We start from the raw sequence: 26699 nt of genomic DNA, 5'->3' as shown, positions 1-26699 counted from the left end.
CTGTATACATTTAGTAATAATACAGTATATGTATATAATTGGGTTTTACCCCACAGAGTTAAAAAAATACTTCTTATTTCTCTTCACTTTACAAAAACGCAAAACATTTCATTCCATACAATATTCCAAATCAAATTTCTTACAAAATTATTCATTAATACTAAAAAGTAATTAATTGGCTTGTTTCTTCTATCCTATTTACAAAAATAAAATCACAGTCAAGTTGCACACCCGATGTATCTCCCTATGTAAGTAAAAATAACGTCTTTTATTATAAAAATAATATATGGATTTTTCATCGTTTTTTGTTTGAGCTTAATATTTTGTACAAAACTGTGAACTTTTGAATTTTTTCACATAATTATTATTAATCACATCGAAATTACTTCATGTTATAATAATTTATCTAATTATACATGGCTCATTAAGCACTGTAATATATTCATCTTACTACAAAAAATCGACAATCCCTAACGGTACATTTAGATCAAACGAACATAGAGCTAGAGCAAGAGTATTATTTCGTGATTTTTTAGTATCAACGATAACTCAGTGTTGTTCATTATTAGAACATTGAATATAATCTTTTCAACGCACTAAGAACAACGAAAGAATACTCTACGCCTGTTTACACTAAAGGCTACCATTCACAAGCGCGCCCACCCGCTGGAGCTCCGCGCTGCACCCGAGCCGCGCCGGTGTGATTTGTCGGTGAACTTGTCAGTCATTCGCCTTCGCATTTCGCAGTTGTGTTGTTTGTTCACTAGTAAAATAAAATTACTAAATAACATGTCGTTTGACGATCATAGAGGGTTTTGGCGAGAATTTATTCTGCTGCTTAAAGAGAAAATTTGCTTAGAGCTAGCGCGCAAGAGCAACTTTTGTCTCCGCAACTATTTTGTCTCTCCCATCAACTCTGGGGAGTTGCGTCGCTACGTGCGCGCGCTTTCTTACTAGCCCAAAAAGCTTGCTCTTGCGCGCCAGCTCTTATGGGAAGTAAAAAGTAAGGGTAGCGTAATTATTAACAAAATCAGGTGGTTGATAGGACTGAATGCATTGCAACAATTTCATATGTGTATATTTTGTTCGTTGTTTCAGCCATTCCTTTGCCCATACGCGTATTATTATTATTTTTTTCTTTGTAAAAAGTATTGCACCGACTACTAGAGCCACTTTTAAGCGTTTTGAAAGCATCGGTCCCATGGTAGGGTAGATACGTGCAAAGCTCACCAAAGTTCACAGTCGTCTGGACTGCAACTCGGCGCTCGTGTAGTGTGTGGGTCATGACGGATTTTTCCAAGGATTGGTACAGCCTGGGGCTCGGCTCGCGGTGCGTGAATGGCGGCCTTAAAAGAATTTGACATAGTGGGGTTAGTATGAGTATTCGCTGGTTTGATGTAAATGCACCGTGATGAGCAGTTTTTTTTACACTCATAATAGACATCAAGTTTCTACAACACATATACTCTATATTCATATTTAATAACTAGCATAAAATTGTCTTAAACTGGTAATAGTAATAACATTTTTTTTAATACTGTATTAAAGCAAATTTTGTGTGAAACAAAACTTTCAAATATATATTTGCTTCTAAAACTCATTTATGGCAGCTCTTTTAATGGCATCTTTTATTTTAAGTTCTAGAGATTCTATTATAAAGTTGTAAGCTGTTGTTCTAGAGATTCTATTATAAAGTTGTAAGTTGTTCTAGAGATTCTATTATAGTAACTATTTAATAAATAAAGTAAGGGTTTAAACAAGGGGCTGTTTAACCTTATCCGATGGAAGGAACCATGCTACAACCACGCTACCTGAAAAGAATAATAAGGATATTAGCAGTTATTCTAAAAATTTCGTAACACTAATAATTAAAAAAGACGTGTGGCACTCGGGGACTGCCGCGGTAAAGCTATTGCATAGCATGCCTTCAAGCCACACCTCCGTGCCCGTCGGAGTGGGGAGCGTGAGGTTTTTTCGTTACGGAATTTTTCGATTCGGTCTCCGCGCTCAAGGCCCGCGATAGACGCTATGCAATAGCTTAAAATATAGCAAAATTATCTCTGCTTTATAGATTACCTATTTTAGATTCATAGTTCTTGTTTTTAGATTCTCATATTATAACTGCGTGGACATTCCATTTTATACATTTAGTTTTATGTTCATTTTATTTTATTTTGTACTAGTTTACCGCCTGCTTTGTCTAAAAACTAATAAATTATATACTAAAACCTTTCTTTTGAATCACTCTATTTATTAAAAAAAACCGCATCAAAATCCGTTGCTTAGTTTTAAAGATTTAAGCATACAAAGGGGCAGAGAAAGCGACTTTGTTTTATACTATGTAGTGATTTTTATAATTGCTTAGTATATAAATAAGTGTTTTTTCTTTCTTTCTTCTTTATCAAATATACAATTTATGTGAAAGTTTGTAAAAAAGTTATGAAATAGATATACATTTTGATTTTTTTTTTATCCTGAATTACTCTTTTAGCGTAGGTACATAACTAATTTAAAAGTAAATTAAAAGCATTTGGAAAACTTATTTTAGAGCTGATTTTACTTACTGAACACCAGCACAGAGCAGAAGTAGAAAGTGAAGTGGCAATGAGTGAATATGACGTTGCCAATCAGGTTGATACCAATGAACGCGCTGGTTCTGCCCACCATGATGCTAAGGCATGTCGCCATTCCTCTGAAAATTTATATAGAGTATTATAATTAGAATCATAATGTCATATTGAGTAGAGCATGAACTAAAGGTATTTTTATTTTAGTTTTTCTTCAGTCTTCCTTCCATTAGCCATGGTAAACGAAATTTTATAAATGTGTATAAAATATATTTACAACAAATTAAACAGATGTTTAAGCTTTCTCAAGAACCACGCAACTATTGAGTATTTTAAAGAAAAGACAGACAGATAAAACTATCAATTTTTAACAACCCAAACACTTCATTAGGTATCTACTAATAATATTATTATTTATTATCATCACATCACTCAATCAAATTTTATAGTGCCTTTAAAAGTTGTCTAAGCTATGTTCAATATATATCTTACTTAATCGGTAAAAGGTAAGCAACTCACCTACAAGACGTAGGATACAAATCTACAAAATACGACGCCAGAATACCCATTCCCAGATTCGTACCAGTAAATGCCATAACAAATATAACAGCAGATACAGGTTCTGGCATGATATTAATTAGCAGACCACTGAGCGCAGATAGGAAGAGTATGGTCAGAAGCACCACCTTTCTCCAGGGCATCAGGTAGGAAATTATAAAGTTTAGGAAAGCAAAGGTACATTGGGACATCGCTAGCGTGATTATCGTGTTGTTTTCTACGTAGCCAAGGCAGATTGGTTCCTGAAATAAAAGGTTATAGATAAGAATTCTAGTTTAATGTCGATAACTTTTGCGTATATTTGAATGTTTTCAAAATAGTTTTGGATATAAAAAATTGCAGTATAATCTGCATAAGGGACTTAATTAGCATGTTTTATTATTTTTGGCTTAACAAGATTTTTTTAATAAACTACCAAATAACGTAAAAAAGGACGATCTTATTTGATAGTAGGTAGCTTTCCACCCGCGGCATCGTAGAAGAAAGAAAAACCCGCATAGTTCCCGTTCCCGTGGGGATTCCGGGATAAAATCTATCCTATGTATCTCTATGTCCTATCTCGGGTATCAAAATATCTCTATACCAAATTTCATGCAAATTGGTTCAGTATTTAATTGAGTAACAGACAGACAGAGTTACTTTCGCATTTATAATATTAGTATCGATTTAATTGAAAATATTTAAAGAATAGAAAAAAATCTCATTAACCATCGATCTTTTTATCATCGTGCATTTCAACGAATACAAACTAAATATATTAATATATTATAAACTAGCGGTCCTCCCCTGGCTTCGCCCGTGGTACATATTTTGCAATAAAAGGTAGCCTATGTCCTTTCTCGGGTATCAAATTATCTCCATACCAAATTTCATGCAAATTGGTTCAGTAGTTTAGGCGTTATTGAGTAACAGACAGACAGACAGAGTTACTTTCGCATTTATAATATTAGTATGGATTACTGTTGTAATAAACTTACTGAAGACGTAGCATTGTCGAAACCAGTACTATTTACAGGTACACTACTCTTGGTAGAGATCAGTTGGCAGAGGTCCGTAAATTCGGTGGCGGAATCCAGTGAGGCTCGCACCACATTGAGGATAAATGGAAGCCAGACCAGGAAGCTGTTATTGCTGTAAAATATATAATTTCATTTGAAATCACTGTCTTAAATTTAATATAACACATTCTTAAATAGAATATATTATTTGCTTTTAAATAAACCTTTTTATCCCTAACTATTCCCATACACATTACGGTCTACCTGTGCGGGTATACCTGAACAGATGTTTGTGGCAGTAGATGTAGCCATTAGATATTTAGAATAAGCTATAAAGAGGACCCAGATCTAAAGAGATCACAAAATATAACTAACATCTCATCCAATTGAATGAACATAAAGCTATTCTTCCGGAGCCAAGAAAGATATGAAAATCCATACAAATTTCAAAGACGTGCCCCGAGTCATGAATCACTTCATACAAAAAGTATGCAATAATGTTTGATCGAGCCCCGTACGCAGCACGGCCTGGTCGCAGTAAAACACATACCGACCCTAAAACTGACTTACGTAATATACACAACGAAGACGATGAAGAAGAGCTGCAGGGTCCTCCAGAGTAGCGGGAGTCTGAACAGCGGCGCGCTCTGCTCGTGCATGGCGTGGAAGAGGGACTTGTGCTTCTTTATAACTGGCGCTTCTAGCATCATGGTGGCGAGCTGAAAGATTATCAAATTATTCACAAGAGAACATGGTTGATCCTTTGCATATTATTTTAATAACTTCCTTTGGAACAAAACATGTCTGCGCGTTCAATTGGAATCAAAAATTATCCAGGCTTTATTTCCTACATATTAAAAATATTTGCATGAATGCTTTATAGGATAGGAGGATAGGAGATAAGAATCTTCACAATATACCTGCCTACGTAGACAGAATAAACAGACTCAAAATCGAAGATCTAAAACATGTACTTAAGTCATCGCAAATTTAAAATTCATTTGAACAAAAATTATTTTTTTATGGGAAAAAAATACAGACAATTTTCTTTATTCATCGGAATCCAGTAAATTCATAGTTACCTGTTCATCGTGTTTATTCCGACCGTTGTTGATAGAATAAATAGATTTTAGTACATGTACAGCTTCCTTTTTTCTACCGCAGCTTGCCAGAAATTTGGGAGATTCGTGGAAAAAGCATATGGCAACACCACCCAATCCAGCTGGTAATGCCAGGACAATGTTTAAGAATCTCCATGGGGTAAATGTAATCCCTAATAAGGGGATATCAACGTTAAATGTCAGCTTGAGTGTTGGATAGGCTAGAACTGAAATAAAAAAAAGTGAAATTATAGTATTGCTTTTTCACTTACCTACTCCTATATAAAATTTGATAGCTAAAAAACAAATTATTTTCTGCATACATCCCTCATTTTAGTGGTTTCCTAAACTATAACTATACATTTTATAACAATTAATGATCTTCCTTAAATAATTTACTTTTAAATTAATTAACAAAATTTATTATAGACGAATTTAAACTCAATTATATTTTAAACAATTACATTACTCCTCAATTTAGGTTACCATTTTCTTCTATTACTATACTATTTTTCAAACAAACTTACTTGCAGCAAATCATTCATTGAACACTCCTCAGTCCTCAATCATCAACAAGTGATAACTGCGTTAAAAACAACCGACTTCAAACTTGCACTTGCAACATTTACAAATGCTCATAAAATAAAAACTACTGGGCCTATCCGAATAAAAATTTTTGGGACCAATTCGACACCATCCCGCATCGAACAAAAAAAGAATCACGTAAATCGGTTCAGAAACCTCGGAGTAATCGGTGTACATACATAAAAAAAAACATACCGGCCGAATTGATAACCTCCTCCTTTTTTTTGAAGTCGGTTAAAATGTTGACCTCATACAAACTTCTGTTACTATTTTTGAAACAAACTGACCTGCAGCAAATCCCGGAGAAAGGATCAGCAGACACGTTATAATCAGCACGTATTTCCCTCTCACTCGTTGCATACAAGACTCGCCGACCAGGGTGTACGTTGCAGAATTTGCCGCACAAGAACTGAAAATGGATCATTTTTATCTTTTTACAACTGTGTTCAAGCCTAAACAGTTATTTTAAACTATACAAGAAATTATCTTCTGCATGCTTAATATAATAAAGCTGAAGAGTTTGTTTGTTGTTTGTTTGAACGCGCTAATCTCAGGAACTACTGGTCCGATTTGAAAAATTCTGTCGTTGTTAGATAGCCCATTTATCGAGAGAGGCTATATATCATTACGCTGAGACCAACAGGAATGGAGCCATGAGGGTGTAACTGCGAAGCGCTGCAGCTAATTAACGATAATTCTTGATGATGATGAATGATTCTGAAATCGTTAAATTCGGATAATACTAAAATATTATATTATTTCTATAATCCCTTACATCCAAGCAAGCATTGACTTTTACTAGTCTGAAGCCAGAATCGAATTCGCGACTTGGCTAAAATTCTCTTATTCTAACTAACTTGTATTAGGAAGTTAACGGACTTGTAATTATTGTGAAATTGACAAATAATTTTAATTAAGATCTCAACGGTTATTTTCTTTCTGACGTGGTTGATAGGATAGATGTTCGTAGTATAAATTTACATTGCTGCGAAAAAATGGCCCTTAAAACCCACTTAGATCACTCCATAAGACCATACAAAACACTCAGCCAAACCTCGTAAACAGTCTACTTAATTAAAATATTTTCGTGTTAACAGTCTTCTGGAGTCTGGACATTATCAATTATGTTTACAATATTGTAACAGACGCGTACGAATTAATTTGACCTGTTTCGTTGATCTGTTGTAATGAGCGCGGATACTCGTGTCAAGTGTAAATATATACAAGAGGAACATTAGTTTCATAATAACTAGGAGCCCGGCTTTGTTTGTGAGCTCATCTCTTTTCAGGTCACGTTCTATCTATTCAGTACTAAATATAGGCATTTTACTTTTGAACTTGACTTAATTGAAATACATTTTTAACCCCGACCTTATCTACATGGTAATGATGTAGGTATATAGATATATAAGTGAAGTCCCGTGTCCCCTAGTGGGGTAAGGGGCAGATGCATTATGCATACATCTGTTTCACTGGTCGATTTTTAGTCATGTGTTTATTTATTTATTTATTTAATTTAGACATACCAACAGAGTACACATGAAAATTATCACAATTAAAACTAAACACTATCGAATATTAATATGATGTATGTACACCAATTACAGGTATGCACAAGAAAACTTATAATATAATTACGTTACTGTTGTTTTAAGTGCTTAAATAAATTTAATTACAAGAAAAGAAAAAATAAATCGTCAACACAATTTCTTCTACCGAATTTTTGTGCCAAACAAGAAATTTATAATTTTTTTGCGAAAAACTATAATTGAATCAAAATTTATGTCTATTATACCACCCAGCGACTTACATAGGTCATTAAAAGTACTACATATGCGAGTTACTGGAGAGTTTCTACCAACATTGTGTTGCCGGCCTTCAGGATATTATATGCCCTTTTTTGAAGATTTTCATCTTAGAAACACCTCAGATGGTACTTCATTCTGCCGCGATAACTAAGAATGCAGTAATCGCAAAATGGCGGTTTTGAGATAAACGCGGGAAAGACATTTTTACATATTTGAGGAAGATGTTTATATTTTATAGCCCTTGAAATCTATCAATAAAATTGGAAAAAATACAAGCTTTACAAAGATAATTATATCCATTAATAATGCGTATTATTGCGTTGAGGTTTAGCATCAGGCCATGTGAAAATCACAGGACACTAAGTCTAAATACAGTACTTGCGCTCATTACTGCATTATGTTCTAGCGCATGTTGATTACTGCGTTATTTTTTAGTATTTGATACAGGTTTTTAATGTCTGGGGCTAAGTAGATGTACACATAATATCTTCTCACTCTTACACAGATTTAAAAAAAATGCTCTACGGTTGAAACCTACTGCAATATTAAAATTAAACAATTAATTGTAGAAGAAAATTAAGTTTTATTAAGACAACATTTATTTTAACATCAGTTAAACTGACATGTACATGACTTAAAAAACAAACAGCGCGCAGGAGCAGCACACGTGCCGCACGTCTCACTTCACCGAACGACGACGACGCAGAGATTTGCTTCAACAAAACGCAGCACTGTATCGTACGGTTACGATCTCGCGAACTTTTACCTGTGCTTTTACTACACACAAATGCAGTAATGTGGAGAACTGCGTTTTGACGTAGCAATTGGTCTACAGACACTAGAATAAAATGCTACAGTAATGGCTATTACTGCACTTTGTTTTAGGGTATCTTAACAAGAACTGCATTATTTTTTAGCACTTGTTTAATACGGCGCTTTTTCTTATCATTGATATAGTTTTCATGTAAGTACTGCAAAAATCGTTAGCTAAAAAACATACTTCCGGGTACTTTTTTTATGAAATTATTTTTTTTTTCATGTTAATAAACCCCTTGGGATCCCATTTCTTGCAAAAAGTAAAAATCCCAAAAATGTCGATTACTGCATTCTTTGTTATCAGGGCAGCATTCCACAACGATGTTTTTCTTGGCAAAAATACCGAGAGAGTCGCTCTGTTGTAAATCGCCATACATCCAGATGGTGAGGATGATACTTATTTTTATACGTTATATCAAACTACACTGATTTATTATAGAAATTGTGTAAAATGTGTAATTATATATACTTACAAACAAACAGAGAGAAACTTGATCACTCCCAAGCATATCCAGTTGGGAGCGAGGCTGGCGAGACAGGACAGCACGAATGCGACTTGCACGGATATTATTAGCGAGAAACGACGACCTTTTGTGTCCGAGATGTAGCCCCACGGATAGGAGACTATGAGGATGCCTGAAAACATATATTTTATGTGTGATTTCTGTTTGATATTAATTATCCCTACTTCATTATCACTAAATACTATATGTATAGTACTTATAAAACAAAGTCGCTATCTCTGTCCCTATATTCCTATGTATGCTTAGATCTTTAAAACTGCGTAACCGATTTTGATGCGGTTTTTTAATAGATAGAGTGATTTTCTAGGAAGATTTTAGTACAATAATTTATTAGGTTTAAGACAAAGCAGGCGAAGCCGCGGGCGGATTGCTAGTAATACCTATAAAGTATATATTTTGTTTCTCACGCGTTCTTCTTTGAGTTAGCTTGAGACCTGAGAAAGGATATGGGATAATTTTTATCCCGGAAATCCCACAGGACCGCAAAATATGCGGATTTTTCTTTCAAAACGCGGGCGAAGTCGTGGGCGGAAGCTGGCTAATATGATTGGCATTTTGATGTTGCATGCATGTTATTATTTGCATTTAAATAGATTTATTATAGAAAATTCAGCACATTTTTAAAAATAAATTATCTATGCACTGATATTCTTGAAACGGAACAGCCAGCGCAAATAATGAGTTGGTTATGGTTTAAATACAACAGCATTGTAAATTGACGTAAGTTCATGACATAATAATGTATATCGAACAACACTATTGTTTTACTATGACTTTGATAAGGAATGAGACAGAATATATCTATATATTCTAATAATATATCTTGCATCTATCATATTAATAATAATCTTGCAAAAAGTCATCACATTTTTTTTTTTTAAAGGATTAGTTAGGTACATAAATTTTATTTTATTTTAAATATTTGACCTCATAAGATCCTACAAAAACATAAAAATGAGTCCCTTGACGTTTTTATTCTCAAAACAATAAACGAAATGATAGAAGACATTCATGAAAATTTAAAACATTAATTAAAGCGCTTTGTTGATTATTCGTATAATCGGTCGATTTGAACTTAATTAATATTTACAACGAAATGGTGAACTTTGGAATGTATTCTTTGCCCATTTAATATTACTAGATTTCCGTCCGCGGTTTCGCCCGCGCAGTCAAAGAAAAACACGCAGAGTTCCCGTTCCTGAGGGATTTCCGGGATTGCGTCATTTTCCCGGGATAAAAAGTAGCTCACTCGTGTATCAAAATAGCATACCAAATTTCATGAAAATTGGTTCAGTAGTTTAGGCTTGATTGAGTAACAGACAGACAGACAGAGTTACTTTCGAATTTATAATATTAATAAGTATGGATTGACGCATATACGATGGAGTAGTGATGCAACGAATACGAATACGAATATTCGTATTCGCCGAATAGTAGACATTTACCGAATATTCGTATTCGGCGAATATACAAATATTTAAAAACGAATATTTTTGTACGCAACTCTATTTACTACAGATTTAAAAATCGCGCGTAAAAATATGACGTGTGCAGAGGCCCTTAACCGCAACGACCCCGTTTTCCAAGTCTGAAAAATATTTTTCACTGAAGCCATGTACAGTCGCTTCGGAAAGACTTTTTTCAACGGCTGGAAACATCCAGACTGAAAAATAAAATCGCCTAAAACCAGAAAATCTACGAATTTTATGTTTTTTAAATAAAATTAGCCTATTGTAAATTTTCATTACTAGAAGAGTAAACATTTATTAAATAAATAAGTCTTTTATTACCAAGGTGAGACATTCGTATTCGTATTCGTATTCGTATTCGCCGAATATTAGGTTTGATATTCGTATTCGTATTCGTATTCGTAAAAGTAGTATTCGTTGCATCACTATTTCTACTTCAAGCATAAAAGTTTTCTTATGTGCAAAGACTAAAGAGAACTCGATCAGAGGTACAAATCTATGAATAATGCATCTGCCCCATACCCCACTAGGGGACACCGAACTTCATTTTAAAAACAACAACACGATAAACCCTTACTAGACCACCCACACTTAAATTTCGACGGACCTAAGGAAGTTTTTTCAAAACAACATTTAATTTAAACGTCTTTAATATGCGTTCCCTACATCCAGAATGAAATCTTAAACTATAGACTTATCGCTAAACAAAAATGCAACGCTGCAACAGCGTTCCAAGGATTACATGCAGGGTGGCCGCGTATATGTATGCCGCGATAACAAATACGACGTCACATGCATGTACTGCCGGTGGCCCTGATATAACTTAAGCTAAATAACTAACAGATAATTTACAAACAACAAATTTGAATACTGTATGGTAGTAGGTACCTACCATAAATTTATACAAACTCTTACCAATAAAAGGCAGCGAGGTGAGTATCCCCTTCTGCGTGGTATTGATGTCCAGGTCGCAAGCGGCCACCACCACCAGGCTGAAGCCGAACAGGTCCACTCCGATGCCCAGGAGAATGAGCCCGCAGGTCGCCACCAGTAGGATGTTGTAGAGCCCATTACCTGATACGTATAAAAAAACTATAATCATACATTGTATAAAACAAAGTCGCTTTCTCTGTCCCTATGTCCCTATGACCCTTTGTATGATTTTTATGCGTTTTTTTTAATAGATAGAGTGATTCAAGAGGAAGGTTTTAGTATATTATTTATTAGGTTTTAGACGGGCGAAGCCGCGGGCGGTAAGCTAGTTCACTTATAAAACAAATTCGTTTTCCGCCGTGCGTGCATATATGTTTAAATCTTTAAAAAAAACGCAAAAGATTTTTATGATTGTTTTAAATAGATTAATTCAAGGGGAACTATAATTTGTTAAGTTGAAAGCAAAGCGGGCGAAGCCGCAGGCGGAAAACTAGAATAGCATAAAGCTGAAAAATTTGTTGAATGAGCAGGAACTGCCGATATGACTTATTTAGACAACTGCAGGGGCTTGTGTCTCCATACACATTAATTACCGACTGAACCTTCGATTTTTACTTAGTCATGATTCCTCCATGACCTCCAATTTAGAGATATTCAGACTGTAATAATAATTTCAATAAATAATAAATAATTCTGCATTCAATTCACAAAAATAATCGGAAATATGAACTTAACACCTATGTAAGTACTATACAACCAGAGACATTATATTTCTTTATCGGGGTTGGAAAAAAATTTAGTGTAACATTTTTTCGTTACGCGTGACATTTTTCCGTTACAAGCCATCTTTTTCTTATCCCTACCACGCGTGATTCGACGTATTTCTGTAAAGTTGCAAATAGTAAATTATTTTTTGAAAAATAAGGTCATAAAGAAGTTTCACTTCTTACGTGTGTACAGTAGTAGCTACATGCACACATTTTTTTTAATGAATTCAGAAAATTAAAGTTAGTAGTAACTATTCCACATGATTAATTTACAGTAGTACTTTATGTTTTAAATAATATTAAATTATTGTAGTTAGTCATTAATTACGTTATTACAATCTTATATAATATCCAAAAAAAAAATGTAATCTTATCTAGTGATTAGGTACATATTGCTTTTTTTTTCCTCAAACACGACGACAAATATTCCTCATAAATACGTCGAAACTTGATAAAATTATTTTTGCAGACAATATTATTATGTCGATGATTTGATAACGTCGTCTACCTTTTGTTTTGATAAGAGACGTCAAGCATATTATGTTATATGGGTGGTATATGGGTGGTAGCTGTGGGTGGTAGAGAAACAGATAAAAACCATTGAGATAATATTAAGTCTACGTATGGAGGAGACACCACGAACAAAATCTGTGTGCCACCGCGGCGGCTCGGGGCGCATTTTTTTGCTCTAAGTTTTTAAAATTATTATCTAGTTAGGTGCTTACCGATGAAAAGTTATTCCTTTGCACTTTTCCGTATTATTTGTGCAATATCGTAACACACACGAAGGCATATTTGATGCGTTTCACTTAAAAACAAATAAAAAAGTTAAGCCATATGGCTTATGGTGAGCGGAACATAAGTGATGTAGGTGGTGTCGTCTCCATATGTATATCTCAATGATCAAAACGCGACAATTTTGTCGTGGCGCGCGTGCTATGCCGCAGGATCGCGTTAGCTGCTGCCCTCCCACATGAAAAGTTTTTTTTTTTTTTTTTTATTATAGAGGGAAAAAATACTGTTAAGTATCTCAGGTCATGATCTGCGACCTGGTATGTCGGTCTCGATCATGGTGTCATGATCCATACCGACTAAAACAACCCTCTTTCTCCAGCCCCATATCCCCGCGGGATGGCCGTTAGGCTTTACTTCACGGGGGGGACGTATAGCATTGCTGCTTTTCTTCTCCTTATTTAGGTGTTACGCCACAGCTTTTCGCATCTGCTCCTTGCTTCGTAGGTCTTTTAATACCTCTGTTGCGAAGTTGCTTGTTGCTTCCCAGGCTTGTTTGGATGAGAGCATCGCTGCTACTAGAGTTTGAGGACAAACTTCTGCTCCTACTATTCCCACATGAAAAGTGTTTGTTACTATCTGTTTGGTATTGGGCATGCAGTAGGGCCTATTCACAATGGGCAGCGTTGGCCCAACAAATGATCGTCGATGTTTGCCGCTTGTGAATTAACATCTACAATGATGGCCGATCATTTAGGCCCTCTACATTATAGCTGTGATTGCCTCTACTCGCCCAATGCTGCACATTGTGAAGAGGGCCCATTATTGCCATTTATCCATTTTTCCAACCTGGAAATAATAGTGCTTTCAAACATTGTAGTACGGGGGACAGATTTTGATTATAACCTTTTACTCTTATAACTTATTACACGTCCTACTGAAATTAGCTTGACATCTCCAATATACGATTTGTTTCTTTTTCAATACTGGTTATTTCTTACACGAGGAACCTAATCAAGTTACAAACGGTCTCTTTTGATTATTACGTGCTATATGATTCATTGTTATCATTTACAGTGATTTTCTCAATCAATGAGCCTTATATGGTGTAGAACAATGCGAACCAATTGAAGGTTATAATAGATGTTCAATATGAAATATGGTATTTGCTTTATTCGTTTGGAAATACAATGTTTTAAATTTACATTATAAGTATTGTTGCAACTATTTGCATGTAATCTTGTTATCAGGGCTTCAAAGATTTTATTTTTAAGCTATTGCATAGCTTCTATCGTGGGCCTTGAGCGCGGTGACCGAACCGAGAAATTCCGTAACGAAAAAAAGCCTCACGCTTCCCATTCCGACGGGCACGGAGGTGGGGCTTGAAGGCATAGTATGCAATAGCTTTACCGCGGCAGTCCCCGCGTGCCACACTTCTGTTTTATTATAATAGATTATCTAACCCTATTACTATGTAAAATAGATTTAAATTAAGTTTTATATCATCTGAATTATTTTTATTCTGAATAAAAATAATTCCCACTTTCAACTGTTCAGAAGAAGTAATCGTTCTTTTCACGTTAGTGCGTCAATTAATTAGTAGGTCTATCTTAAGAGATATACCAGGCAGCTAAACAGTTTAAACCAGTTAAAACTGTTCATCTACCGGTCCAGGTCTTAACGCGAACGCATGGGTGAACGGAAGGTTCACTCTGGTAGCGACATGCGCAAGGGCGTCCCCTTGACGGGCGGGCCAGGTCCACCACTCTTGTATCTATGCAAAATAATGTTAATCCCACCGTATGGAAAGTTTCTCGTGTCACATCTTTAGATAGCAATATAAAAAGTCAAGATAGTAATAACTCATAATTGTGATGTAACAAATCACTGACCAATTGCAATCACACATACATTCTTATCTGTCACATTTGGAAAATTATTAGTGATACTAGTAGATATTCGTATCAAAATCAGATTACTTGAGTGTCAGCAGGGGTTCTGATCTAAGTGGTCGATGGTATCTAATCATTTAAATTTTGGAACTTATCTTAATACATTCCTGAACGAAATCAGGTGGATGACTCTTATCTTGACTTTCAAAAGGCTTTCGATAAAATAGATAACTCTTAAATATACTTATCTCATCCGGATTTTGTCGTAAACTTTTGCAATTTTACACGGAAAGATCGTGTTTGCAATATTATGGTAACTACATAAGTAACATATTTATTTAACTTAATCAGGAATAAATAAAGGGCCGACGACCAACTCAGTTTTTAAACATTATATTATGATAGATAATGAGGATAGGATATTATTAATTATTATATAGGACAACGGCAGTGTCGTGATTTCTTTGCCGTGCCTGCAAGGCGTAGGGCTACCGCACATGGGCCACCGGCCACCGGCCACAAAACGCCGCCACCGGCATATTTCCTGCACTTTTCATACATTTTATATGGACTCGCTGCACACGGTTGACGCCTGTGGCGGCTACACGCTACACGCTTCTAGCTTCGCGTGGCGGCGTTTGTGAATTGTGGCTGTGGCCCGTGGCTCGTGTGCGGCGACCGTGTCTAGCACCGTAGTAGTCCGTAGCGGTCTAACCGGTCTCTCTGAGAGACCGGTTAGGTTAGGTTACACACGGCTCACTATATGTTTTTAGGCCCGAAAAAGTGATTTTCTTGTTTTATTGGATAAAACTAAGGAGCTTCTCTTTTTAAATGCACGAGTAGAACACCCAGAGTTTTATTTCAAAAACACGATTAGTACACGTCTACACGCACACATTTTTTTGTAGTTATTTTAATAAAATTCATATTATAACGCTATGATGATCTGATAAAGATTTTATTGAAGACGTTCTTTATCAAAACTACTGCCAATAATATTATTGCATGCACCTGCCACCTTGAACCTAGCGCGTGAGTTCAAGGCCAGTTGCGTTGGAGATTGAAAGAACATAGCAAGCTATGGAGACGATTTGATTATTATAAATAAATATTAGATATGTTACAATACTATAATACTGTATAATAAAATTATGTGATAAGTAGTATAACAATTTTTTCGTTTCATCATGTTAAGGTGTCGATACCTATCACGTCTGAGCAGTTTTCCTAGCTTATCTAATTTGACCCTGTATAATATGTATACAGGGTCAAATTAAATCGGTGTAGATAATATATATCTACACCATAATTAATGTAATAAACCCAAAGAAATTATTCATTATTTTTTTTTTGGGAATCAACCGAGGTGTAGTTGAAATATAATTTAAAAAAGAAAACAGTTTTTTGTGTTAATTTAACAAGACGTGATGGATCTTGATATCTAATATCCAAATACGACAAAAAAACAGATTTCTTAACTCATACTTCATGTAGCACCACTAGTTTGACCATGTTTTGAATATGTTTGTGTAGTTAGTGTTAAATAAAAATTCATAATTGCGAAAACTTTTTTTATTTCATAAAATAAATAAAGGTGTCTCTAATCCATCTATGTTCGCTATTCTAAAATCAAAATAATATAATAAAGTTGGAATATTCTGGCGACGCGCGACCACATGAGTAGGCTCATGTGGCGCGACGTTCGGCTCGCTCGCGGGAAATGAAACGCGGACCGCGGAGTGGCGGGGTGCATGGAGCAGCCCGCGGAGCTTACGTAGAAATTATTTTAGAGTGCCTGTGTTCCGAGACTAACGGCAGAGAATAGAATAAACGCTAAGGAATAGAAACTGCTATCGCTAATTTTTGACATACGGTCATGATATTTTAGTAATGGTTCGGTCACACTATCCACGACGACGACGACCACGACCAAAATTTTCATCCTGACAAAATTGGTTCAAAATAAAATATTAAAATTTCCCGTCATACTGGTAAGTACTCGGAAAGAAAAAAATTCGAGGTCAATTTAAAAAAAAAAAAGTTTTTTCGCGTTTTTCGCCTAGACGATAAGTTAATCATAGAATAACCTGGGACCAAAATTGTAGATCATAAAATTATCTATAAAAAACTTCAAATACATTTTTATCTAGGAGCCACCGTTTCTGCGAAAAATCTTTTTTTTTTTTCACTCGTTGATCTCAAAAAAAAATCCAATTCTTCCATTTATAATATTAGTAGGTTAGTAGGATAGGAATTATATTATAGCTAAAAGGTCTCTATAATTCGTTCATCTTAGATCATAATGTATCATTTTACGGGCAAAAAAATATTTTATCGTCATTAGCTCTTTCTCTGCCCTAATTGTAAAGTTTGGTTTTATTTATTCCAGTAAATGGTGTCACTGGACGATGAATAGATGGCATGTAATAGTACTACCCTTACCCTACACAGTACACTCCCTTAGAAACCTTCATACAAAAATTTCAGCTTCCTACGCTCAGTAGTTTCGTCTGTGTGTTGTCTGTCAGTCAGTCAGTTAGTCACTGAGTGACGGAAGAGTTTTATATTATATTATATTATACATAATTTATATTGATTGATTGATGATGATGATGATGATGGATGGCTGTTAACATATATTTACAATGTGTTAATATTTTGATACGTAACGTAACAGCGATTAGTTAAAACAAACAGTCTGGAAAAACAATTTATCTTTGACGAAATTGCTAGAATAAATAATTGAATATTATATCGATAAATTTACGATGCACTAATTAATTGAACATGTTAACTAGGTAGTAAAAACTATAATTATTATAAGTATAATGTCTTTATACCTTCACAGAACATAATATACTTACAATGCATAAAATTAAAACATCGTTTTAACTTTATTTAGGTACTTATAGAATATATTATATAACTATCTACATATTATCTATATTTCCACTTTTTAAATCAAACACTTGAATTCTATAAAACTAAATAGAAAATATTTAAATTGCATTATAATTACATTCACATATTATGATAAGTCAAATCAAACCGTTTAAACTAATTTAGTTTTCGCATCTAGATAGAGTTAGAAATCTATAGAAAACATAAAAATTAACGAAAAACGTAAAATTGAAGAGTTTGGACGCGATAATCTGGGAAACGCGGAACAGTTGGACCGATTTCAAAAATTCTTTCACCGTTGTATAATATGCACGTGGACACCGAGTGCTATCCTGACTAATATTTATAAATGCGAAAGTAACTCTGTCTGTCTGTCTTCTGTTTATGTTTCAACCACTGAACTGATTTACATGAAATTTCGCACAGATTCTGCTTGAGATTTGAGAAAGAATAGGATCTTGGAAATCCCAGGGGTATTATGTGGTGTCCAGTAAATATATTATGTGGTGTCGTAAATCGTCAATGGATACACCAAAGATGATACGGTTATTTTTTAAGCAAAGTTGCCAGGGTCCACATATTCTATTGGTCTACTTACATGGTGTATTTATGTATGGTGGTAAAAGAAACATAAAAGTAAATGATAAACTCTCATGGAAAATATTCTCAGGGTCTAAGCCAATATTGTAGGAAATAATATTAGTCGATACGTCGATTAGTTTTATGTTTTAATTTAATGAATTGTCAATAGCATTTTAGAGGTGGTTTAGTTTTGGTTTAGAAAAATTCTTTATTCATAAAAATGACTTTCGCGGAAAGAGACGATGAGTCGAACTCGTCGCGAGTTCGCCTCAAAGGGTTCCGTAGAACTATAAGCTGTTTTTATTTAATGAACCTTTTGAACCGCAATTGTAGCAAAATCTTGCATAAAATATTAATTTTTAATAAATTGATTTTATAAATCTAAATTTTTATTTTATTCTTATTTTTTTATATTCGTTGTTATAGAAACAACAGGAAAATAAATTTTCTCTGAAATTTTTAAATGTTAATGTAAATAACACAGTTCATGGAATAAGTACATCTTGGCGACAGACAGACAGGGAAGTCTCAGAACTTCAGAAGTCCCCTTTTAGTACGGAACCCTAAAAGCGACTGATAAGCCAATTGCTGTATGTTTTTATAAGTAATTTATTTTTTATAAAATGTCAGACATTGTTGGCATTGAAACAAATTGATACAGACATATAACATGAGATACATACTTTTGGAAATAATAAATAAATAAATGAATATTTTAAGGCCTTTTTCACACACGGGACGATCTGATAAACAAACATAAGTATATAATTTTAAATAAATAATTAATATATAGATAATAATTAACACCCAGACAGAGAGCAAACATCGGTGTTCATCACAAAATATTTGCCCTGGGTGGGAATCGAACCTACGACCTCGGAAGGTAGGGCACTACCAACGAAGCCCACCGGTCAGAAGAAGAATTGCAAATTATCCGGAGGTGTTTCTAGTTGATCAAAGCCAAATTCATAACATCCGATACTACTGAATAATAACACACACTACATAACCAACAAACCGCTGAATTTATGATATTTGAACTGTGAATAATAACACACACTACACTACCTATATTAGGTACTTGCTCTGTGTCCGATACTACGATAAGACGAGACAAGATTCAATTTACATTTTTCATTTTATATGTTTATATTATCTACTAGCGGTCCGCCCCGGCTTCGCCCGTGTTACATATTTCGCAATAAAAGGTAGACTATGGTCCTTTCTCGGGTATCAAAATATCTCCATACCTTCATGCAAATTGGTTCAGTATAGTTTAGGCATGATTGAGTAACAGACAGACAGACAGAGTTACTTTCGCATTTATAATATTAGTATGGATGTCGTAGATTAAAGAATTGGCCACTTGTATGTTTATCGTAAACATCACTTTGTCAGTCTGCATCTAATCTTGTATAAACCTACGACGTGTCGTGCCTATCTTATGACCTCAAGGATAATGTAAATATCGAGAGCGTCGGGCATATGATCTGATGAATATATTATATATTACCGAATAGTTACTACGTAGTAGATAAATCACTTCGTACAGAAATTTCCAAACCTACTGTTATCATCAACTACATTTTTTGCAATGTGATAGCTGCATGTGATAATAAACAGCTCGAACGCTCGACTGATTATTACGTAGGTATACATAATATTATCTAATTCGACGGCGCAAAGTCGCTCGCGCGTGACGAACAAAACTACCAGACGATATACAAACCAAAAGTCAACAATATCTTTTCGCCGCAGACGGGTAATTAGTAATCGCGATGTCAGATGTGAGAGACTGTCGGCAACCGCTGTTTGGGTCGGTGTAAGGTCGGTGTATACTGTATATGCCGCAGTCGGATTGTACAGGGTGCCTCAAAAGAAAGTTTATATTTTGTGGATGAATAAAAAAAAAGTAAGCGGTGTATTGAAAAAATGTTTATTAATTATTAAAGTGCATATTATATGGGAATTTATTTCTTAAAAATAATATCGTCCAAATGCAGTCCATTGCGTTCACGGCACTCATTTAATCGAACACTAAAATTATTTATGACAGCTCGGCAGGTAGACACAGTGACGGCTGCCATTTCGTGTCGGATATTTTCTTTTAAATGCACTAGAGAATATAAATTTATAAAGAATAGAAAAAATTCGATCACGAGGCGGGACTCGAACCCGCATCCTTCGCGCCATTCCGGGGCGGATGCCTAACCAACTCAGATAAGTCTTAAGGGACACACCGCGCGCCATCTATTGAGATGATTTAACAACCATCTCAACCAATATGAAGCACTTTTCAGTGAATACAATATTGTAACGATGGAACACGACCTTTTGTTGAATTTATATTTTTTGGTTTTTATGGCATTCAAATGCTTTATAAATATAAATTTATAAAGAATAGAAAAAATTCGATCACGAGGCGGGACTCGAACCCGCATCCATATCCTCGTGATCGAATTTTTTCATATTGGTTGAGATGGTTGTTAAATCATCTCAATAGATGGCGCGCGGTGTGTCCCTTAAGACACATAAAACTGAAAGAATAGATTAAATTCGATTGCTCAGGCGGGTCACGAGTGGCTGAGTTGGTTAGGCATCCGCCCCGGAATGGATGCGGGTTCGAGTCCCGATTTTTTCTATTCTTTATAAATTTTTATTTATAAAGCATTTGAATGCCATAAAAACCAAAAAATATAAATGCACTAGAGAAGTTGGTTTTTTGGCATACACTTTAGATTTAAGATACCCCCACAAGAAAAAATCCATGGGAGTTAAATCAGGGCTGCGTGGAGGCCAATTTATATCACCTCTCCTAGAGATCAATTTTCCCGGAAAAATTTCATGAATTCGAGGTAAAAACATATTGGATGTGTGTGATGTAGCTCCGTCTTGCTGCAACCATGTTCTCTGGTTATAGCCAGGAAAGTTTTGCAGTGCAGGCACTAAAAACTCGTCTACCATCGCTCTGAATTTACTGTAACTGCACGCCCCCTTTCGTCTTCGAAAAAGTAAGGGCCAATAATTCCTCGCTAATTTCTATTCTTGATAATTTCTTGTGGGGGTATCTTAAATCTGAAGGGTATGCCAACAAACCAACTTCTCTAGAGCATTTAAAAGAAAATATCCAGCACGAAATGGCAGCCATCACTGTGTGTACCTGCCGAGCTGTCATAAATACTGTAATTTTACTGTTCGATTAAATGAGTGCCGTGAACACAATGGACTGCATTTGGACGATATTATTTTTAAGAAATAAATTCCCATATTATGCACTTTAATAATTAATAAATATTTTTTCAATACACCGCTTACTTTTTTTTTATTCATCCACAAAATATAAACTTTCTTTTGAGACACCCTGTATAATCCGCCGTATTACATTAGGGCTAGCTGTTTTCAAAAACAGTGCTGTTTTGTAATGCGGTGGTTCAACGATTAGCCGTATTTCTGAGGATTTACCTTTTCCAACATTCTACAAAAAGACGGTCGCGAGCAGACGGAGGTCCACTTCGTGGGCCTCCTACTTCTGTGTAGTTTTAAAAACACGAACCTAATCTAACCCACCCCCTTATCCAAACGAAAAATTTCTGATTACGAATTCTCAAAATATTACAAAATGCCGAGCTTTTGTAAACGTTTATTTAGCCGCATGCAATACGGCTAATCGTTGAACCACCGCGGCCACATTACAAAACGGCCCTGTTTATGAAAACAGCTAGCCGTAATGTAATACGGCGGATTATACAATCCGACTGCGACATATACGCGATAAGCGATAGGTATTTGCGCGCAAGCACACATTGAGTGAGTGTGACGGAGACCTTGTAATAATATGGTCCGTAGATTTGCCCGTTGCAGCTGTAGTAATTGGTAGTAATCAGAATTTTTATATGGGGAGTTTATGGTTTGACTATAGCGATTAGCCGCGTGGAAATGCTTCGCTACCAGAGCATCTGGAATGTTCGCAAAGGGACATAAGGACTCATACTATCTATTCTTTATCCCGAAAACACGATTTCTTAAAAATTACTCGATAGAAAAAAATAGTTAAGTTAGGTCCGAAATTTCTTTGATAATTAGGATTGGACGTAATTAAAAAAACTGATAATATAATCATAAATTTATCAAATTTTTTACTCGTATTATTTTAATTGTGCTTGATAATAGCTTATTTAAACTTTATACATATAAGGAAGTATGATAGGAATATTAGCATAGATAAGATAGATTACATAACTAACATATCACGGGAATCAAAAATGCGACAAAAATTATTTGAAATTTTATCGACGGTTACTACATTTTTAAATTTGAATTCAATGTTATAAAGGGAATTCTGTTTTTTTCTTTTATTTGATTTTACGCGAGTATTATACATTTAGAAATAAAAGACTTTTAACGCATTTTAAACGCGATTCATTGATTATAATATTATTATTCTTCTTCTTCTTTTCAAATGGCAACTCCCGATCCTAGTGAGGACGGATTCTGCCAATGTCAGGTTTTGAACGGATGGTCAGTTTAAGTTAATGCTCATGTTAAGCGTGCTTTGTGCTGAGGAAAAATCACGGTTGAGATGATTTACTTTTTATTTACTCATAGACTTCTTACATGGAGCTGTATAACCTGACAAAGAACAAATATTAGTTATAGACAACACAACACATCACAAAAGCATAACATAAAATAGGTATAGGTAGTCAAGAGGGAGTTCAAAATTTTAGATTGTTAAAATTGATAAATTTTGATAGGATATTCACAAATGAGGTAGGGACAAGGCAAAGTAAACACTTAAAATTAGTAGGGAGGGGAACATCTGGGGGAAGGATATCCAGAAGTGAGATACGGAGCTTTGGGCAAACAAAGAATAAATGGTCATAACTACCTTCGTCTATTATACCACACTCACAGAGAATGGTCACGAACATGAATTTTAAATAAATGAATAGGAGTGGTATTGTGACCTAAACGGAGGCGGCAAATGGTGGAAACAGTAGGCTTGTCTATATTAGGGAAACGGAAGAACCAGGGCTTACGTGGAATTGAGGGTTGTATATCTCTATAAAATTTCCCTTCGGTTGAATTTTTCCACTGACTGTTCTATGTATGATCCAAGCGATCCTTAGAAAGAGAAGAGAGATCGTGGGCATAATTAGAGTAATGCTCTAGAGTACCATGTTGAATGGAAGATTTAGCCAGAACGTCAGCTTTCTCATTGCCTACAATACCAGAATGGCTTGGAATATGTACTAAATCTACCTGAAGCCCTTTTCTGAAGCAGTTGTAAAGTGCGGATTTGATTAGAAAGATGATAGGAAATTTAGACTTTGAGCGGAAAGGGTTAGAAGTAATAGACTGAAGACAGCTGAGGGAGTCTGAAAAAATTACTGCATTTTGGAGATTATGAGAGTCGATAAAATTGAGAGCTTCCAAGATAGCTGTGGCTTCACCAGTAAAAACAGAAGAGAGAGGGGGACATTTAAATTGTAAAATAATGTTGGAGTTATGGTGCCAAACAGCAATTCCTACAACAAGATGATTTGACACTTTTGAGGCATCCGTGAAAAAAAGATTATAAGCACGCCAGTAGGAAGAAACCAGAGAATTAAAAGCAACGTTAGAATCTGGAGCATATTTTTGAATACCAGAACTTAAATTAATGTTGGGGTTAAAAACTAGTGCATGAAATGGAGTTGAATATAAAGGATGGATACTAAATTGGAATGTTGGATCCGGAAGGCGGTTAAATTTGATGAGACTTTTAAGTAGGCAAGGAAAATCAGATGGACGACGGAGGTTGTTTAGGGTAAGTATTTGAAGTAAATTTCGAATTTTAGGAAGAAGGGGATGGGAGGATAATTGTATAAGTCGAAAGAAATACTTGTCTGCCAGATATTGACGGCGGAGAGATAAAGGAGGGTCTACACATTCTACCTGAAGGGTATTGACTGGGGTAGACTTCATGGCACCTGATTATAATATTATTATTTATTATCAATGTTTAAATGTGACAATGGCGTTTCAAAAAAAAAAAAGAAATATAATTTAATTTAATTCTTGAATTGGCATATATTTCCTTAATAATTCATCATGTCCCATGGTTGTTATTTTATTTTTCGCGTACGCCGTCATCGGCTGTGGTCAGAGACGAACGCGAGCGACACAACCGTCATCTGTTAGGGCGGGCGGATAGCCTGTGTACTGATTAAAAATTAATATGAAAAAAAATTAAAAGAAACTAATTTGAGTTATCAGGTAAGTACCTACTTATAAAAGTTAGATACATTGTTAAAAAAAGTTTCGTGACCTAATATTATAAAGTAGTAAGTTTTTTGATTGGTAGGATTTTGGAAAAAAAAAATTATATTACGACTTTTTTCCTGTCCGTTTATTCCGTGGGTCTTATTTCCAGACAGTTTACGCTGTGAATTGAACTGACTGGCAAATTCATATTATACCATAATTATGGCTGGTTATTTTAATCATAATAAGTTTTGGAAACAAATTTTTGTGTTGTCTGTGTAGTGTAAATTGGTTGTATGATGTTTTTTTATAAGTAGTACAAAATGAACTATTGAAGTATTGAACTATCGTGATCAGCACAATGCGTGACGCCACACAGCTGAAACAACCACCCTCATTGAAGGATGGATTCACACTAACAAAAAAACCGTCTTATAACTAAGCTATGGGGCAAACGACGACCATAGACTAAGAAATCAATAATTATGGAAGGAATGTAGATTAGGAAAAGAAATACTATCTATATTCTATACTAATATTAGAAAGATGAAGAGTTTGTTTGTTTGTTTGTTTGAACGCGCTAATCTCGGGAACTACTGCCCCCCTAGCCAAGTGGAGGGGGGCTGGTCCGATCTTTCGGTGTTAGATAGCCCATTTATCGAGGAAGGTTATAGGTTATATATCATCACGCTACCACCAACAGGAGTGGAGCCACGGGGGTGAAACCGCGCGTTGCAGCTAGTAAAAAATAAAGAAATATCAAGAACTTGAAAATACGTTGAAGTATATTTCTCGGTAGATACCTACTAATATAAATTTATGATAGAAAAACTAAATTTGAATGTAAAATACGTCCATATTTTTCGTTATAATTTGTATTGTGTGTAGGTACGCGTTAATTTCTGTGTACATAAGACGTAGATGTATGGAAGCTTATAGGTACTTGTTATCCAAGACAAAACTAATTTACTTTATAGAGCCCCTTCAACGAAGGTCATCCATTTAATCAATGGGAGCCATAGTATAATACTTGTATAATACAAAGTTGCTGTCGTCTATGTGTCTGTATACTTGTGTTGCTTAAATCTTTAAAGCTACGTAACGACTAACGAATAGTGATACAGGTTTTAATAGATAGAGTTATTATCGAGAAAGGTTTTAGTATATCATTGTTAATTCTTAATTCTACTAAGTACATACTATATTAATTGTTAGATTTTACTACTTATTGAATTCGTGAAGAAATTTAATGAACTTTAATTTGTAACTATGAATTATTGCAATAACTTAAATGTAGCGTTTATGTTATCTGTTAAGATATAGGTAATATAATCTTATTGTAACAATTTTTTTTATAAATGTATAAAATGTATTTTAAATAAGACATCCCTATCGCATTGGGTTAACTGTTAATGGAATGGTTTTGTTTATATTAATAAATAAATAAATTATAGTAATACATACTTGGAATATTCAATAACATTAATTACTAAATTTAATCAACCGGTATAACTGACTTACTATTTTATAAAAAAACAGGACTTTTATAAATAAAACGAGCATAGCTCTAATAATTATAAGTAAGTATATTATGTAGTTACAATTAAAAAACCTTTTAAAACATTTAAACGCAGAAATTTTTCATAAACACAAATTTTCAAACATCTCATCTGTAAATCCATTACCGAATTCAAAACAACAAATAACAATCTAAAAATAATTGAGAACGTACCTATTCCAACAAATAAAACGAAATAGTAGTTAAGTAATTTACCAGTTCTTTCTAAAGCTGCTTCGAAGCTCGAACCCTCGTCTTTTTCAGAAGTCATTGTAACACATCCGCACTTGAATAAATTCCTAATTGAACTGAACGAAAATTCTGAAACATTCAAGGTCTTAAGGCGAGACGCACACTGGGCAGGGGAAACGCGACGCGTGATTCACTGTACGCAGCTTTTCTGTTTCCCTTTCGGTTACATAATTTATATCATTTACAGCTATGTGACGTACGCATGACAATATTATGACGGAGTATACAGTTAATTTACGATATTACGATTTTTAAATTCTGGCGCAGGTTATTTTCTCTTAAAGGTAAGTTCGAAGTATAAAATTAAAATGTAATTTAACAAAAAGACGTCATAATTACATAATAAGTACGTATAACACTTGGAATAATAATTAATAAGCGATGAATAAAATTATGACGCTATGAATATAT

The 26699-nt window shown here is 34.7% G+C and overlaps 1 protein-coding gene across 1 annotated transcript; it reads right to left on the bottom strand.

Annotated features, from left to right (window-relative positions):
* Positions 1-18: 18 nt before the first annotated feature.
* Positions 19-26391, bottom strand: LOC123695086 (synaptic vesicle glycoprotein 2B-like). Its single transcript, XM_045640791.1, has 12 exons — positions 26253-26391; positions 11341-11499; positions 8906-9068; positions 6096-6217; positions 5206-5450; positions 4694-4842; positions 4103-4256; positions 3087-3367; positions 2565-2692; positions 1774-1811; positions 1231-1346; positions 19-763 (listed from the first exon to the last, which is right to left on the bottom strand). The coding sequence occupies exons 1-12, from the start codon at positions 26305-26307 to the stop codon at positions 721-723; spliced, it is 1653 nt and encodes a 550-aa protein (XP_045496747.1). The 5' UTR covers positions 26308-26391; the 3' UTR covers positions 19-720.
* Positions 26392-26699: the final 308 nt, after the last annotated feature.

Source organism: Colias croceus, chromosome 10 (genome assembly GCF_905220415.1).
Source record: "Colias croceus chromosome 10, ilColCroc2.1".
NCBI lineage: Eukaryota > Metazoa > Arthropoda > Insecta > Lepidoptera > Pieridae > Colias > Colias croceus.
Note: the sequence above shows the minus strand (reverse complement) of the source record. Positions and strands in the feature narration are given on the sequence as shown.

Excerpts from the sequence above, each read along its gene's own strand:
- LOC123695086 (XM_045640791.1), bottom strand. The coding sequence starts at position 26,307 with ATGACTTCTGAAAAAGACGAGGGTTCGAGCTTCGAAGCAGCTTTAGAA. Across the intron at positions 5,451-6,095 it reads TTCTCCGGGATTTGCTGCAG|TTCTAGCCTATCCAACACTC; the intron begins GTCAGTTTGTTT and ends TTTTTATTTCAG. Across the intron at positions 1,347-1,773 it reads GGTTCCTTCCATCGGATAAG|GCCGCCATTCACGCACCGCG; the intron begins GTTAAACAGCCC and ends AATTCTTTTAAG.